This window comes from Pinus tabuliformis, chromosome 8, assembly GCF_031772625.1.
Source record: "Pinus tabuliformis cultivar Carrire ecotype Pingquan chromosome 8, CPIR1, whole genome shotgun sequence".
NCBI classification, from domain to species: Eukaryota; Viridiplantae; Streptophyta; class Pinopsida; order Pinales; family Pinaceae; genus Pinus; species Pinus tabuliformis.
The window spans coordinates 1,147,539,791-1,147,558,796 of record NC_142294.1 but is presented as its reverse complement, the minus strand read 5'-3'; the positions used below and the strand labels follow the sequence as shown (position 1 = coordinate 1,147,558,796).

The 19,006-nt window shown below is 37.4% G+C and overlaps 1 protein-coding gene across 3 annotated transcripts in view; it reads right to left on the bottom strand.

Moving 5' to 3' along the window:
- Nucleotides 1-19,006, bottom strand: part of LOC149239407 (uncharacterized) — a 130,558-nt gene that overhangs the window by 23,602 nt on the left and 87,950 nt on the right. For all 3 annotated transcript variants that reach the window (XM_089373406.1, XM_089373405.1, XM_089373407.1), the window contains 2 exons: nt 12,839-13,168; nt 12,582-12,683 (listed from right to left, as the gene is read on the bottom strand). In XM_089373406.1, coding sequence (XP_089229532.1) covers nt 12,582-12,683; nt 12,839-13,168 — 432 coding nt within the window. The remainder of the gene's footprint in view (nt 1-12,581; nt 12,684-12,838; nt 13,169-19,006) is intronic.

Below are 19,006 nucleotides of genomic sequence, written 5' to 3'. Positions count from 1 at the left end.
GTTAATATTACAATTATGATGCTTCTGAAACAAATCCATCCATTATTATCTAGTATCTGAAATATAGGAAAAATAAAAAAGACATCCACATGGGCATTAGATTATTAGTTCAAAGTTTCTATTATTCAAAAGTTAAAACACTCCATGGAAAGAACAAATGAGAAAATGAAATGAAATTATATTAATGACCACTAATGACCAATATAAGTCAATAGAACTGGAGAGTATAACTTGCCAAAACAGGTTATAGGGGAGTACAAAATCATTCCCGAAAGTACAAAAAATCATAGAGATAAAAGAATAAGATAAACCTTACGCACTGTAGGGAGCCAACTGTAATTACAATCTCAAGGTAGTAGAGGAATAGACTGAAAATTATAAACAATGAGAGGTTAACCAAACAAGCAATTTATAGACAATAAAACCTGCAATTGAAAGGAATTACCCCATCCATGATGCCCTAGGCTAATACAATGGTCCACTAATAACAAAGTTTAGTTCTACAAGCATGAAGGATATAACAAAAATGAATCAAACAATATAGAACGTGTAATGTCCCTTTCCAAGAACAGAAGACAGGAGACAATTAATTTAATTATTTAATGTCATCTCTAAGGTGATATTGAGTAATTAAATTAAGAAGTGATTACTAAGTGACTTTTTAATTAATTAAGGAATAAAACCCTATAAATTCACTTTATTAAAAAAGAAAAAAAGACCCATGGTAATTAACCATGGTATTCGGATAGCCCATGACATTAAAAAGAAGACTGGAACTTGCTCTTGGACAGGTGGGAAGATGAATTGGATATTGTTTTGTTAACATATCTGAGAGCTCTTGGAACCTGAAGGAAAGGTGGGTAGTTTTGGTGGTGCGAGATCCACCTTAGTTGATCCGGCCAGATTGGTTTCAGTTTTGCAACGATACACCCTAACCAGTCGATGAGGAGTGATCACTTCAGATCTCTCAATTGTCCTACATATCAAAAAAGAGGAGCCACCCAGGCTTCTCATTAGCACTTCAATTTTGGGGATCAAGATCTCAGCATTTGCAGGCTTAGCAGATCAAGGCTACCAATGTTTAGGAGGCCAAGCTCTGGTAGTTATTGCAGATTGAGTCCATCATTTGCAAACCTAAATACCCTTACAGTATCATCTTGTGGAAAGGCCAAGATACTTCTTATTTGCAGGCTGAGTGCATCATCACCAGGAGGCCAAGTTGGCTTTATTTGCAGACTGAAGGCCGAGTCATTGAGCCAAATTTGATTACACTCAGCAGATCGAGTTGTCTTCTTGCAGGCCAAATTATCATGGGAGAATGCCGAGTTCCTACAGCAGTCTGAGGCCTAGTTTACCAGCCATTAGAGGGCCGAATTCAGTTGTTTTGTTCAGGTTGAATCATCATAATTGGGAGGCTGAATTTGTAGTATGATGGCCAGCTAAATATAAATTTGCATGGGGTTGAGATCATTTCCCTCTTGTATGCAGACCGAAGTTCTGAACAAGTTCCTCACTTTTGTAGCAGACCGAGTCCTTTTCAGTTTAGCAAGCTGAGTACATTTTATTGCAGCATGCTGAGTCTGTCTTACTGCCGGCGTAACAAGTTCTATTTTGGATGTTCAAGTCTGAAAGCAATTTACAGCCGAATCAAACTATTGCAGAGCCCAGTTCACTGTTTTCTTGCAAGTTGAAGGTCATATCCAGGAGGACAAATTCTATGGTGTGGAGGCTGCATTGCTGCAGCAAGCTGAAATCACATATTATACAAGTCAACCTCACTATTTTGGAAGCCAAAATCTCTCCAACAACTCAGGATAGATACAGCATTCAGTATTATTGTTGCAGAGCCATTATCAGGAGTCAGAGGGTAACAACTAAGGCTGAATTTCAGAGGTTAGAAGAGGGGTTGACTCAACTTAATACATCACAGTCATCTACAGCCATTCCCCATCCAAACAGTGCCATTTTTACAACAGCAAGTCTCAGGTTCTAAAGTGATATCTTGGCATGCAATCTTAAGATAATACTAAATAAATGTTGGCTGTGTTTTGTTGCTGTTACTGGTGTTATATTTGAATGAGGTTTTAATATGTAGATGCAAGAAAACTTTTTGACAGAATACCCCTATGGTAAAGCTTCCGTTAATTAGACACATAAAGTGTTTAAAAACGTCCCTATGAACCAAAGCTTCTCCGTTTACATACCCAGTGTTGCAATAAATGTTTGTAAGTCAAGTGTTTGCAGAAATGCCTAAGAGGGAGTTTTTTTTATTCTTGCAAGTATTTTTGTGATTTATAGAAAGGGGACATTACAGAAGGAGGATATAACCTAAAGGGTAACTAAAAATAAAAAAAATATTATACTGAATTTTAAACTTCTGTCGTCATTTCTTGGAAAAATATGACCCGGATTATCGAAACATCAATCTGATGAACAAAGTACTGTGGATAATCCAGGTCATATTTTTCCAATAAAATATTAATTAACCAAGACCTGTATTTTCCTTGTGATTAGGTTATAAACCTGAAGATTTGTTCAATTAAAACCAGTCATTGGAAATTGTTCTATTCACTGTATTGATACCCTTCAAATATATTATCCAAGCCACTTGCAAAAGAATTATCATGTGTTATCCTATAGTCTGATAAATAATTACACTGAAAGGAAGAACAATGGCATATATAGCAATTTCCCATATTCTAAAAAATATATAAGATCTCCTCAACAGTGTACCTAGATCAATGAGGAAAAGATTGAAAAGGACAGACAAAATGTGCACAGTAAACAGAATGTTAAATTTTTCATGCACCAAAGAACCAGTTCATAATGTGCATAAAGAGGAGGCAATCTTGTTACAAGCAAGTTCAGGGTGTGAATTAGTTTAAAATACTTAAAGCAAATAGACATGTATAAAGTAGGTTCAAAAGTTGACTTCCGCTCTCCAAAATAATTTTTGGTCAAACTTGGAGGTGATGCATGGCAAATTGGTTTAGTTTGAGCAATTCAACATAGGCAAGTAGTGCAGTTGGAAATGGAGCAAGATGATAAGTGAACAAACTTCTTTAGTTGAACAATAGGACACTGAACTTGCTTGGAGAACAAGACATTATATTCTCAAAACTAAATGAATGTACAAGGAAGGTGAAGTCATTTAAGTAGAGAAAATACCTCTGTTCATGGATGCCACATTAGACCTACTAGTGTGAAAATAACAGTACATGCCAAAAGATAGTATAACTAACAATAGTTTGCATGTCGAGATAGACTAGATAGCACAACATACGATAAGAGATATTATAATACAACATGTCATGAACTCATGCTAGTATTAGGAAATATTAATATGCTTTAAAAATGCTTGTCACTTGCACCCTGATTAGGAGAAAATTGCCCAAGATTTTACTGTAAGCAAGGAAACTGAAACTCAAAGTTGGTCAATGGAACTAACTTTAATAGCAGAGGCAAGTATCCTTCTCATCAAACCAAGTGCATTGTAATCATCTTCTTTCTTATGGTGTACTTATTGGTGAAAAAGGTTTGGCCTCATGAAGTAGATGCTGAAAGTTTCAAAGCTTTGTTCTCAAAAGCAACCTCTTGTTTTCTATTGCAAAATGTTTTGGTAATGTTTTTGTTTCCAAAACAAACCAAGAAATAGTTCAAAAACAGCCTGAATTGTCTACCAAATAGGGAATGTCTGGGAAATTTTCCCAGTCATTGCACATGTTTAAGTTGTGTACGTCCAATTTCTTGTTCAAAATCTAGAAACAAGTTCATGAAACATAATATCGAAAGCATGAAATAACATAGAAAATTTTTAGAAAATTGATCATGCAAAAAGAAAACTAAAACAGGAACACAAGTTTTATTCTTGATGATACCGTGGCCTACTTGTTACATCAAAAAGTTCTATATCATCAAGGACACTAGGGATTGTAAATCCGCTAGAAGCATGATCACCACTAGATTCAACACTAGCTCTATCACTGTCAATGTCAAGATCACCTTCATCCCTTGATGCATCTGGAACAGGATTGATGCATGGAGTAGAAGAATTGGATGAGTCTTTAGCCACATTATTTAAAGGCAACTGCAAGTTATTATGAACGTAAACAAGATCTTCTAACGTTCCAGATAACAATCTATTTCTTTTCGTAGAATGAATATGGTCAAAGAAACTCCAATTCCTTTCACACATTGATCCACTTTGTCCCTAGCTTCAAACACAAATTGCAAACTTTTGCAATTATGGGGCCCCTAATGCATAAAAATCCCACCATAATGTTGAATCACTTATGCTCCTATCAGACTTCATTTTTTTTATTCCAAATATCCCTTCTTCTAACCTATATGCCCTCTGTTGAGATCTAACCAAAGTTGAAATTGATGGATCTAGGTCTACCTTGTCAATACTAAATAGCCTCATAAAGTCCATTCATGACTTCTCCATCTTGATGTCTTGATATCCCAAACAATCTAGGGTCCAAATAACACGTTGTTGAATGCAAAGGACTATGCATCATCTTACATATTTGATCAATTACCTCCCATATTTCTCGGTAATCAGCTTTCACATTATTAAAAGCATCCGCAATGGCTTCCTTGAAATGATCCATGCCCTCATAAACAAAACCCAGACAAGGTTTGTCACCATCAAACAAGCGAAGCACATCAACAATTGGACAACACATTTTTAAACCTTGTCATTATTTTGCCAAAAGCCACTGTTGAGCACTATTTGTTCCACATTTTCCCCTTCGATTCTTTTGAAAGCTGAGATCTCTCCCACTCAGTAGTGCAAAAAAGTTAAAAATAGCTCTTCGGATTGTTTTCTCCTCGACAACTCTTTTCAGAGTAATATAAAAGATGGCAAACCTTGTATCACAAGGCCTCAACAACTCCTTAGATGGATTTTTCCTTCATATGCTCAAAGTGACACGATGGTTGATGATAAAGTTTACAACTGTTTTGGCTCTTTGGATTGTCTCATTGACCCAAGGAAATTTGGATAAATCATGCAACAATAAGTCCAAGCAATGAGTTGCATAAGTGGTCCAATAAATTCTTACATACTTCTCTATAATCATCTTCCCTACACCAACACAGTTTTATGCATTATCTATGACAACTTGGACCACATTTTTCTCTCCAACCTCTTGAATTTCTCCATCCAAAATTCTGAAAATAAATTTTGTTGTTTTCACTTGATCCATACATTAACTACCTTCAAAAGAAAATACCCCTTGAGGGCAATAAACAAGCATATTCGATGACACAAATCTAACAAAACCATCACTCAAAATAGTGTATCCTATATGCTTCCAATACTGTTTAATATCAAACAACTTATCTGTCACTATCTCTTGTTTTCTTTAGCAAAGTGGTCCTTAAAACCTCGGATCCAGGAGGAACATACCCATTGCCAATATCAATGGCCTTTTTGAATGCATTCTAAAATTGGGACCCTTGGCCACATTAAATGGAATTGCACATGCACAAAAAAAATCTGCAATAACATCATCAACTTCTTTCTCCATAGGTTTCCAGAATTGATTTAATGTTGTGGTTCCACCTAATTTCGTTCGGGTAGCCATAGAACTTGAGCCGCTAATGATTGACGTAGAATGAATGGTATTTGAGGAAGACATGGCAATCTCCCTCTCAATTCACTACCTCATCTTCTCCCTTCTTTGAACTTTCCCTTTCCACCTTTGAACTATAATAATCTTTCTCCATTGCATTCTTTTTGCTCCTCAATATCTTAGTGTAGCCTTCAACACCACCTCCACTTCCATTGCTAATGCTAAGGAGATGATCCACTCCTCTTGTCAAAAAGCCAGTGAATTGATGTCCACATAACTAGCATTAAGATCTTTCCCTTCTTGCTAACATATTTCCATGCCATGGTGGTTGATTTTGGAGGTGCCATTGAATGAAGCTTGAAGATTCTACATTTTTAAATTTTATTTTGGTTTACATTAATTAGTTTTGAAAATTAAACTCTAAAAGAAAGACCAAGGCTCTAAGCTATTGAGCAATGAGATCTATCATCTACAACATGCACATTGACTCTAAAAAAAATGGACTTAAACACTGGAACTGGAAGTCTAGAACAGAGAATCCTAAAAGCTTTGTTGCTCACTAATTACCCAATTAGATTGTTTTCTCTAGGGTCCATTGGATCAAATAACAATTGGTCCTCGTCTCTCCTCCAACCTCAAAAATTCAAGACTCAAATCCAGTGTCCAAGGCCACAGTCCAACTCAAACCCAAGTCCCAATGTCCAACTCCAGAGTACATTGTATCAAACTACCCACAAGTTCAGAAATTTTGTAGCCAAGACTCAAAAGAAGTGTCCAAGTCCATAGTCCAACTCAAACCCAGGTCCCAATGTCCAACTCCAAAGTCCATTATATCAAACTACCCGCAAGTTCAGAAATTTTGTAGCCTCAACTCTTCTCTAGCCTAAGAAACTCAATTCTACAAGGTATTAATACCCGATATGAAACCTTAGTTGATGAACCCGCACTACAGAGTGAACTACGAATCCACGAGTCCAGAATCCAGCCTGATGATGGGTAGTGGGCACTCAATTGTGGTCATCGTGTCAATAGTGGTCACACACAGTAACCACACCATAATTCGAAGAGTGGATGAGATGCACGATGAGTCGATGTGAAGCCGAAGTTATAGCCTACAGGTTGCGCCACCAATGGTCACGACTCGCAGGAGTGTGTCATGACTAAGGGCAAGAGTGAAGTTTAAAGTGTAGAATGAGCATCGGCAAATATGTTTTACGGTTTCCATTGTTTTTTAAATTTTTTATTCCAAACCTTCTTAAACTTCTTGCAATTCTAAATGAACTTTAGATGAATTTTAATCGAATTTCAAGCAAATTTCGTGAAATTATTCATGGTTGTGTTCGTGTTCATGTCCAACATGAGGCTCACCTTAAAGTTCGACAAACCTCATCGAATAAATTCAGCCAACAATGAAATTTGGTAAACACGGTGACTTAGGTTTAAACACTACCTGATTTCAAGATGGTGAAATTTTGGGTCTCTTCTTAGCTAAGTAACTTGACATGGGGATTCAGGATTCGTAGGATACGGGGATTCGAGTGTCGGATTTGGACACGTTGACCCCTCGGAATAGAACACGTAGGATTTGTTATATATTATTTTATTAAAAATATATATATATATTAAAAATTAGATATTTCTTACACAAATTCTCATTAATGATACAAATTCATTGATTTCAAACATAGATCTTCATCTAGATGTAAGTTTTATTGTTTACAAAGTAAGTTAGTAATATTATAGCATGCATAGTACATACAAAATTCAAATACATGTCACATAAATCATAAATGATAAATCAATGAATCATAAATTCTAAATTCATAAATGATAAATCATAATACATATTCAATTCATCAATGATCTAATAGGAGAAAGACAAGATAGTAAAATAAAGACACTGATAGCTGTAGTTTTCTCATTAAGTCATCAAATCAAAATGTGTTACATAGGTAGTGCAATGCCAATGGAAAATGGAAATAGAATATACAAAACAACTACAGGTATATAAGCCTCAAGGCAGTAGGTAGCCCATGACTCATGAGTCATCAATCCTCATAGTCATCATCAGAATCAGCATCATTGTCCTCATCATCATGGTCACCACTGCTCTCCTCTGCATCCGCCACCTCCCCTATATCCATAGTCGCCTCTAAATCTGCTGGTGTGGAGGATGACCCCTCTACAATATCACCGTCATCAAATCTAACAGGGTCTAGCACTGGATCATTAAGATCCATGTTGGCCAAAGCCAACTCAACACTGTTGTCCAGACCCATATCATCAGGAAAGACATCCCACATCTTTGTCTTTCCCTTCAACCACTCTTCCCTCTACTTGTAAATAAAATGAAGGTTGGTGTGCACATACACCATTGTCTCTGCCCTGGATTGCTCAAGCCTGCTCTTCTTCACACTATATAAATTCCCATATGTGCTCCAATTCCTCTCGCAGCAAGAGGATGAAATCACCTGAGAGAGGAGCCTCATGGCTAACCGCTGAAGAGGAGAGCTTGTTGCCCCATGATTTTCCCACCAAGAATAGGGCTTCTTAGCCCCCCTGTCTCTAATCACATCATATCCTGCAAATCGACCAGTGTTAGTGGAAAACTTTGCAAAGGCATCCTCCACCTCATCAAGCAATGCTCTATCCTGAAAAACCCGCCTGAATGCATCTTTCCTCCTCTATGAGATTTCACCATCCATGTGAGGAGGGAATGTGCAGGAAGGTCCACCATTCAACCACTCATGGCTATAGTATTTTGGGTTCAATGAGTGAGCCAAACAATGTAAAGGTGTGCAATTCTTGTCCCATCTGCTGACAAGAATATCCTGTATAGTACCACAGAAGGCCTCTGGTGATGTGTCATACTCAGGGCACTCACTCTGTAGAATAATGCTTCTCACAGACTCAATCATGGAATCCCATCCCTCATAAACCTCTCCTAGGATGGGTTTGTCTATATCTGCAAATCGAAGCTAAGAAATAATAGGGTCCATGATCTGAATAATTAGATCTACCCTCTCCCACCAAGCATCATCTAGCATTGTGTCCTTCACTCTTTTAGAGGCTACTTGATCTGTCTTTCTCTAAAAAGACCAAAACTCTGAAATAACCATGGCCCCAAGAGCGGTCTTGACCTCCCTCAACCTCTTCAACATGATGAATGAAGAGGCAAACCGTGTATCAGCAATCTTCAACAATGATATATTGATGTACTCCTTGTAGATAGTGAGGGCATTTGTATGATTTTGCACAAAGTTACGGATATGTCGTGCATCCTCAATAATGTTACCAATCCAAAACACATCAGAAGCAATGGATGTTAGTGCTAAGTTCAATGAATGGACAATGCAAGGTGTCCAAAACACTTGTGGATATTTAGCTTCCATAATCATGCCAGCAGCTTTGCAAAAAGGTGCATTATCTGTAATGATTTGCACACAAGAATCAACACCTACATCTTCAATAACTTTAATAAACAATTCACCCATAAATTGTGCATCCTTGTATTCTCCAAGTGTATCCATTGCTTTCAAGAAAATCGGACCATTCAAGGAAGACACCATGAAGTTGATGAGTGGGTATCGTGTTGGATCTGTCCATCCATCAGAAACAATGCTAACCAAGATGTTGGCCATGATGCTTTAATAGGCTCAAGCATTTTTTGCACCTCTTTTTTTGCTTTCGTCAACAATGTGGTTCTAAGCTTCTCTGAACCAGGAGGCACATACCATGATGGAGACCCATGAGTTAGAGCTCGGCACATCTCAATAAATAGAGGTGAGCGTGCAACATTAAAGGATATGAAGTTTTGATAGACAAAAAAGGCAATGGTGAGATCAAGCTCTTCCTGTTTCTCTTTTTGAAAAATCTTGTCCATGGGACCAAGTGAAATTGCCTTTCTTTTTGCTGCTTGTCCCTCAATAGAACTCTCAAATGGAAATTTGGTGGTGTCTTTCCTCAAAAATGGAAGGGGATCATTATTCTTGGTTTTTCTTGATTTTGCAGCCACATTTGCCATACCAACAGTGAACTCTTTTTCCATTTCTATCATCTTTTGTAAAGGAACTTGTGTACAAGCTCCAACTCCACAACCTGGTAAATCCAACAAATGGCCTTTCACACGAAAATAGGTGCTTGTGAAAGTACAATGGCAAAAGTTGCATTTTCAATGCACATTGCCTCCTCTCTTCCCCTTGCTGCTTGGCCCATCCTCTCTTGTGATATATTTCCACAAGGGATACTTCTCAATGTTACCTTTAGGAGGAAGTCTTCCCTCAACATTACTTGCAGCAGACTCTGATGATATTTGGGGAGGAGGGGCATCTCCAATGGGGACATTCTTCCCTTCCTTTTCCCCCTACCCGCTGCCCTTGATTGAGCCATGAATACTGTAAAAAAAAAAAAAAAACAAAACATGCACAAATTTGTAAAAGAAATGCATATACAAACTGCTGTAATACAAATGCAAAAAATTAGAGATGAAATACACTTACCTGGTGCTTGAATCTCCTTGAAAGTGCTCCAAACCCTTGGCTCCTTGCTCCAAACTTCTAACAGCAAACCCACAGCTCACTATTTGCAAAAGGAATGAGAGAAAATGGTAAAGAAAAATAGGAATGCGCCCTTTTTAATGGCCCGTGGGTTCCTTTTCGCTAGATTCGAATCCGGTTTTCGGGACACGATGTGTCCTAACGGGACACAGTCCGGATTCGATCATTTCTCGTTAGGACACGTTGTGTCCCGAAAATCGGATTCAAATTAGGTCAAATCGAATCCAATTCATAGGATTCGGACACTTGGGCAAAAAACAACGAATCCGGTTTCATAGCTTCTTAGTAGTCTATTTTTGGCTAGGTGATTATATTTTTGGTTTGTGGCTTGCATGACATACAATATCAGTGTTAAATTTTCAACCAATCTAAGGACTTCTACTTTTTAGGGACTGAATCCATTTTGACACCTATTTTTAGAATTATATGTTTGGAGTGGGACTTGCACTCGTTTTGCTGCTACTTTTACCATGAGATGGAGCATGCGTTGAGAAGCTTCCTCACAATGTATGATTGGTTGTGGAGAAGTATTTTTTCCCAAGGAGAGGAGCACCCTTTTTAGCTTGACCATGTTGAATTTGAGAGATGCATACTATTTATAACATGCAAGTGGAACATATAAATTGAAGATGGCCATTCCTTTCAACATTGCTAACAACAACCCATTCTACCATCCAATTTTTGAAGCCGCTACTATTGTTGGCTCAAGGTATGAAAGCCCTTCATATAAAGACTTGAGAGGGCCTCTCCTTCAAGAGGAAAGACAAATTTCACTCAAATTATTCGCTGAGCTTAGGGAATCATGGGAGATCATCGAGTGCACTGTTATGTCCAACAGTTGGACAGATGGGAAGGGCAGGGCCATTCTCAATATCTCGGTTAATTGTCTCAGGGGGGGGAATGTTTATGAAATTTTTTAATGCGCCTGTCTATGTTAAAGGTGAACAGTTACTATGTGAATTGTTGGATAGGTTAATTGGAAAGATAGGTCTGCAATATGTTGTCCAAGTAATTACAAACAACATTGCTAATTATGTTGTTGTTGGCAAGTTGCTTATGGAGAGGTATTGGACTTTGTATTGGATACCTTGTAGCATCCATTATATTTGTTTGATGTTAGAGGGCATGGGAAAAATTTCCTGGATCAGAAAATCATTGAATCAGCTAGCAATGTTACCAAACATATATATATATATGAGACAGTTCACAAGGAACAAGGAGTTAGAATGTCTCACTATCACGCTTTTCCCCACTAGCTTCATTTGTCTTCAATCTCTGCAAAATTCTATGTTGTAGAGGATGTTTCTTTAAAATGAAGGGAATGCTTCTGTTTACAACACTAAAATGGATGGGCAAGACATAGCCTAATTCGTGAGACATAATCAGTTTTTGGATGGGAGTTCCAGATGACACTATTGAACCTTTGGTCAAGGTTCTTCATTCGGTTGATGGTGACAAGCTTGCAATGTGCTATTTGTACAATGCCATGGATAGGACCAAGGAAGATATCCATCAATACTATGAGGACAAGGAGGGGGAGGGATTCACCAAACAAGCCCAGATGCGGACTTTGATTGATGAGTGATGGAAGCCTAGCCACAAGGGGTAGAGGGAGTTGATGATTCCTTGGTGCATTTATCCTTGTAGTATCTAGATGCCTTGTGATTATTCATCACATGAGATTCATTTATTTTTGGTATGATGTGATCTTGTATCATCCTATTAGGACTTGGGACAGATACCATAATTCAGTATCAATGTGTTATGTACCACTTAACATTTTATACATCTTCTATATCGTTTTATTTTTCATATTTACGTAGTAATGTGTTTGTTTGATGATGTTTATCACCTTAAATGTTTAAAAATTTGAAAAAAAAAATGATTATTTTTGTATTTTTTAAGTTTTATAATATTTTCCCTGACGTTGCTGATAAGTTATATTTCAGACCCTCAACAATATATTCGCCAACAGGATAAATGTATCATTGATTAAGAGTTATCATATTTTGATCCAGATTGGATTTGGGGAATGTGAAAGTTGCTTTGAGCAAGGAAGATCCCCCCCATAACCACTCCAAGGAAGTGGTAAACAGAATAATATAAAAAATAGGTCAACTCTCTCTTCACCTTTATTGGACAGCCTCCTATAATGAAAAGATGGTATTAAACTGGAAATAAGACGGTTTAAGATCATTGGCACTGAAGCTCAGGAGTATGCATATGCAATCCATGTAAAACCACCTTTAAACAAATCTACTGAATCACCAAGTTTCATTAGTGCTACTTCATCTCTGAATCTTTCCTTTGATTGAGCTTGTTTCGTATATCTCTCTATTCAAGCATTTGTCAGGCTTAATAATTTCAATATCTGATCTAGAATTAGATATTTTATGTTTGATGAAATTTTCAATTTAATAATGTAAAATAACTAGTAAGATTTCACCTGGGGAAACATGGAGAACACCAGAACAAAGTATATAATACCACCGATAACATCAAAACGCCAATTTTTCTTCCGAAATTTCAAAATGTTACCCAAGGCAATCTGTAACAAGTTCCAACAGGATGAGAAAAATGCCTACAGAAATTTCAATACTACAAATATACACCAGAAGAAATTTTACAGGTAATGGCATACATGCTATCATAAAAATGCATCAAAGAAATAACTGTGAGAAAAGAATAACTAAAATTGCTTACCCTGTTAGAGTCTTCAAAAGTAGGATAAGATGCTTTAGTTTCATAACAAGCCCCAAGAAATTGTCGAAATTTAGAAAACACATGAGTTGGATGTAGAAAGGCCCCACCACAGCCATTCACTAGTAAATGTGGCACATGCACAGGATTTCCTGAGACGGCTGAATGTCGCATGTAATGATGCAAGTCTCCAGCAATTCGAATCTGACATCTACCATTTAGATGATCTTTTATTAAATGAGACACATTGTTCCCAGTGCAATTACCCCAATACCAGTCATGAAGCCAATTTGGTTCATGTGTTATAACGATTATGCTGTCAGTTTTCCCAATCTGCAACAATTCAATGATATTTGATCAACCCAAACAAAACTAAGGGAAAGGAAAAAAATGCATTCTTATCCTCATCTTCTAGAGAGCATAACTCACATACAGGAGATATACAATATGTCGGGGGTGTGCATATGAGAGGAAGACAAAGACTTAAAAGTTAGTTAAGCTTAAGACTTCATTATCTTTAAAGACAATACATATTTTTCCTAAAATCTCTTATTTTCCTCATTAGTCATTTCCAAGACAGGATGTATTAACCTTCTTGCTTTCTCATAAAACCTGCAATATATTTCACAGCAACATTCCTAATTGCTATTAATTTATCTTAAATAATACAAATCTTTAATGCATCTTTCTTGGTATCTTCGTTTTTTGCATTGACAACCCTACACTGTTAGGCATGCTTCTTTTAAAAGGGTTCAAGTGACGGAAGCTAGTTACAACCCAAAACTTTAGATACACAGCATTGCACATGTGCTTGCTCTTTTGTTCCAGGTATCTGGGAGCTTGAAGTGCCTTCATAAATGTTATTGTACAATGTTACCATGGTTCATGTGTATGGGTGTGGCTGTTGAGCACTGTTGAAAAAATCGGCATTGACAAAAAACAGCAGATGGTTTGGACATTGTGACATCAGAAAATTTGGCAAAAAAGGGCAAACCATGACAAACATTAAAAAATACAAAATAAATCCTTTTCTTTTAATATTCTAAAATATAAACCAAGAGCAACATCAAATAAGCACAGTGGCAGATAAATATCAATATGTAATGAAACCACTGATATATATGTAGTGGATTCCAATCATAAATGATACATCAAATTCAATACTGAATACTGAAAGTTGTCCATGCAAGACTAACAAATACAAAATTACATCAAATATATAATAAATATATCACATCATTGTTACCCTCTGAAAATGCATGTTCATTTTGCATTTTTGAGGCAATATTTTCAGCAACATTGTGCCAGGATATATGGACTTAGGGAGTTTGATATGAGTTATGAGCATTGTATGGTAAATCCGGTTCAAGCATCATCTTGTTTATCATAGAGAGACAGTGATGGAGATCCATGTGGTACCTTTCTTTCATGTGTTTGGAGGTGTGGTTTGTTGTTGAGTTGACATATTTGGAGGCACAATTGCTCATATGGCAGCATCTTACCTTTGAGGCACTTTGATACATAATTCTATGCATATTTCTCCGTTAAGGATACTGTTCACATTTCCCAAGGCAGATTTGCATAGTTGGAATTTTTCTCCCATTCTGATCAGCTTCCCAGCCAGCAGCCCTATGATGATATATAGATAGCTAGCCTGCTAGCCTCAAAAGTCTTCTAGCCATGCACCAATAAGTGCTTTATGACATCTAACTTAATTATCAGATGAAGGTGGGTCATCTACTGTAAGGTACATTAACCATTTTTGTAATCAAATGTTTTCATTTAATGTTTAAGGGCATTCTGGTATGGATCATAGGTTGAATTGGATGATAGACTGATTTTGGTTGTATTCTTGTTCCCATGCTTCACCTTGGTGGTTATCCCTTGCTCCTAATCTAGTGTGACCTTCCATAAGGACTTGCTTTCCACTGTCCAAGAGGGGCACAAATGGGAGGCATTAATTGATGTTGTGTCTCCATGGTAATCCATACCTACCACTTTCCATATGTACCCTGCATCCACATCCCGTCTTCCAGCTGATTGCGGTTTGTCACCAGTGTTGATCCCCTGTTTTCCTCATTCATTAGGTGGGGCTTGGAAACTTGGCCCTAAGAGGTTGATGCAGCATAAAGAAAAAAAAGAGCATAGGCCATAATGATGAAATGCAAAAAAATAGCTGAGATATAATAAAATATGTCGACAAAATCCTAGCCTGAGCTCTCATTATCCCTCAACAAAATTCCTAGCTAATATAATCAGCAATCAAAATGAAAGGAACTTTGATATCCCAAACCCAATGAGTAATAAACCACTTCATTTTTAAGGGGTAATTGATGCATAAGTAAAATCTTGTAGCCCGAGCCATGCAAGAAAAAGAAAATCGTTGATGAAAAAGGAACACAAGAGGGGTGGTAAAAATAGGTCAAGGAAAGGGTTAACTTAAGTACCGCGATTGCTCCCTTTTCACATTATAACAATCAAGAATCATGGAATTTCATAGCCAATGTAAAAATGGTGGCATCCTCCATGAAGTAAACCCCCCACCATGCCACTAACCAATTTCACCAACTGATTGATGGGTCGGCCTAGGAATTGTTACTCCCCTTAGAGTTGGAAGCCCCTAAGAGGGCCTTTAGATAACCCTCCCATATCTAAGCATGGTAACTTGTTTACATACCCTAAGCTAGAAAGAAATTTGAAGATGATGCTTATGTGAAGTACTTTGATGTCTTTTGCATTAGCTGTGGCCCATTGTGATGCTCTTATGGTTATTTTTACCTATTATGACGATCCCGTTGATATTTCTACAAGCACAAGCTGGAAAACAAATTCTTCACGGATAACTACTTCCAATGACCAATTAGCATTAATTAGACATAGCATTCATCCAATATCATTCAGCAGTTATATGGAAGAAAATTTTCAAATGTTAAACATGAAAGGGCAGTAAAGATAACCATGAAACAATAAGACAAGAGACAAAAAATTTAGGCCTAGGGCTGAGGAAAAACCCACAAAGGGAAAACCCAGAAATATTTCTTTATGAGAGAGAGAGTTCAATATTCATCAATACATTAGAAATACCAATATCAAGATAATAGCCAAACCAATAACCAAGAACAAGATGAAGTGCCAAGCCCTCCTCCTGATTTTCGACCCCCTTCTTCTGCTTCTACTTTGTTGGATCAAAGATAGACACAACATAAGTCAATGTACAAATGAGGAGAGGAGGTATCCTTTATATGGTCTTCAAAGGGGGTCAAATGGGTGCCTCTTCAGGGCCCAACCAACTTGAATAGTAGGAGGCTGACCTGAGTAATTTTGGGAGACATAAAATAAATTCAAATTTTCCAATTTCTTCATGATGAAAATACCCACCATGGCTACCATATTTCCAACATTCCCTCCTAGCCAAGCAGGTACTTTTCATTCTCTCTCTCAAGAGAGATATCCCTAACCAAACCATAGGTCTCTCAGTAAACACCTAAGGGAGAGATCAGATGTACAAGTCTCTCTCTCTGTCAAGATCAATCTCCTCGACCAATCCATAGGTCTCTCAACCACAACCTAAGGGAGAGATCATCAGTCTCATCATAAGGAAAGATACATAGCATCCAACACATTCCAAAAGTCACAACCCTATGGCATCCAGGTCAGTGCCCTACTGACCAGTGGGATCAATCAATGAGGCAAATCAATCATATGCACAAGGTATATCTCCCCAACCACTAACAAGGCCTCTTTGTCCACAACCTAATGGAGGAATATCTATCTCAATCCTCAACTATACAGTCTCTCAGTCCACAACCTAAGGGAGAGAACTCATCCTTCACGACCAAACCATAGATCTCCAAGCCACAGCCCAAGGGAACTCAAGAATCTCCTTGACCAAACCATAGGTCTCCCGGTCAACACCTAAGTGATCACTTCAAGCCTCAGAACCAAGCTCCCTGACCAGACTCACTGGCCTCCTGGTCAACTGACCTAAGAGAGTGACAATCTTCTCGACCAATCCATAGGTCTCTCTGTTGGAAATGTAACTAGTGTCGATCCTCATACTGAAATTCGAATGTACTATTAATGTAAGTATTATATTCATTTATTATGATCATTATTATTATTTTGATTTCTAGTCAAAGCATGCTCTTCATGTTTATAGGGTTTACAAAGTCAAAAGAAAAATTTATTGAGTCAGAAATATAATTGAGTCGTAGTCCCATTTGGACTTCATGTAAGAAAAAGAAAATTATTTCTTTAGTCAAAATGTCCTCCACAAACCAAGTCGACCCACCTGGACAAGTTGGCCTAGAAGAGGCACCCATTCGACCTCCTGGACAAGTTGGCCTAGAAGAGGCAACCATTCAACTTTCTAGACATGTATAAATACAAGATAGTTCGACCTCATTTGACCATCAATCAATCACATCAATTTTTGTGCAAGAAGAAGAATTTCAATGAAAGTCAAAGGAGAAAGAGAGAGAGCGGAGTCAAAGAAGTGAGAAAGTTTTGTTTTGCCCTAATTCATCCACACATGCAAGTTTGTCTACGATATTTCAGAGTTGTCACGAGACCGAAATTTGGTTATCATTGCAGGTCCGAAATTTTCATAAGTTTGACCAAAATTGCCGAAGTTTGACTAGTGTTGACTTTGTTGACTTTGACTTGGTTGGAGAAGGTTTTGAAGGAGGGTTGACTTGGGTCTTGTGGCAGTCTTGGTCTTGGTTTTTGGGTCTTGGATATCTCACTTTGATTTGATTCTATAAGAAGAGGATTTCTTGGGTTTTCCCCCTTGTGGGGTTTTGCCCTAGCTTGGAGCCTAAATCTCTTGTGTTCTTTGTCTCTTGTGATCTTCATGTTTTGTACATTTTGGTAATTGCTTGATGAAGAGAATATAAATTTAATAAGAAGCCAACAAACATTCACAAGTAATTATCAAGTTAAGAGAAATCTACTCTAATCTACAAGCATATTGATTTCTCAACATGGTATCAGAGCTAAGGTGAAGGAAGGGCAGCTTGAAGATCAATTTTGTTGGCATATTTGAAGACACTTCTACAACAGCCATCTCACTCTCAAAACACACTTACATCGACTACATTTGAGGACGCTATTTGCAGCAACTACACTTGAAGGCAAAAGAAGAAAACACAAGGATCATCATCATTATAGAAGAAGATCATTGCAAACAGCTACCTCTCTTTCTTGAAGATATCATTGAAGGCTCTTGAAAACATTGACAAGCTCTTGCTCATTCATCATCATTAAAGAAGTCATCATAGCAGCTTGAAGACATCTCTATAGAAGCCATCACTCAAGAACATCTTTGAAGATTCTTGGAAGCATTATCAACATTCTTGGAGCACTTTTATAACAACCTTCTCTCCTTTGACAAGTAAGTACTTTACTATACTCCATGTCTCAATCTTCCAATCAAATGGCATCTTTTTGTAAGGAAGGCAACAAACTTGATGGAGCCTCTAACTTCAAGGCTTGGAAGAAGAGAATTGATTTGGTTCTCATAGAAAATGAAGTCATGGATCACATTCTAGGAAAAAGTTCTAGAGCCAGACAAAGATAAGGCTCAAGAAGTTGCCAGGTACAATAAGGGAGAAGTTAGGGCTCAAAGGATCCTCTTAGAGTCTATAAAAGACCATCTTATCTCCTTTGTCTCAGATCTATCCACATCCAAAGAAGTCTATAACAAATTGGTCAAACTATATTCTGTCAATGCTACCGATAAGAAAATTTCGAATCAACTTTATAGAACAAGGATATCAAAATATGAAGATATGGCCTCATATCTTATGAAGGTCTCAAAATTGAAGGATCAATTTCAAGGGCTTGGAGAAGTCATATCTAATTCTGAATTAATCACTTTTGTACTCAATGCCCTACCTCCAGATTGGAGTGGTTTTGTAAGTAGCATCTACGCAAGAAAAGAAACTCCAACATTTGAAGAACTTTGGGCACAATGTGTTCTAGAAGAAGCAAGGTTAAAGGCCAAGAATGACACCAAACCCAATAATGAAAATGCTCAAGCTTTTGCTGCTAGATCAAGGAAGAATTTTGGAAGATTTGGAAGATTTGAACCTTGTCATAGATACAATAACAACAACAACTATCAACCACGTGGAAACTGAGACATGTCTAAAGTACAATGCTTTGGTTGCA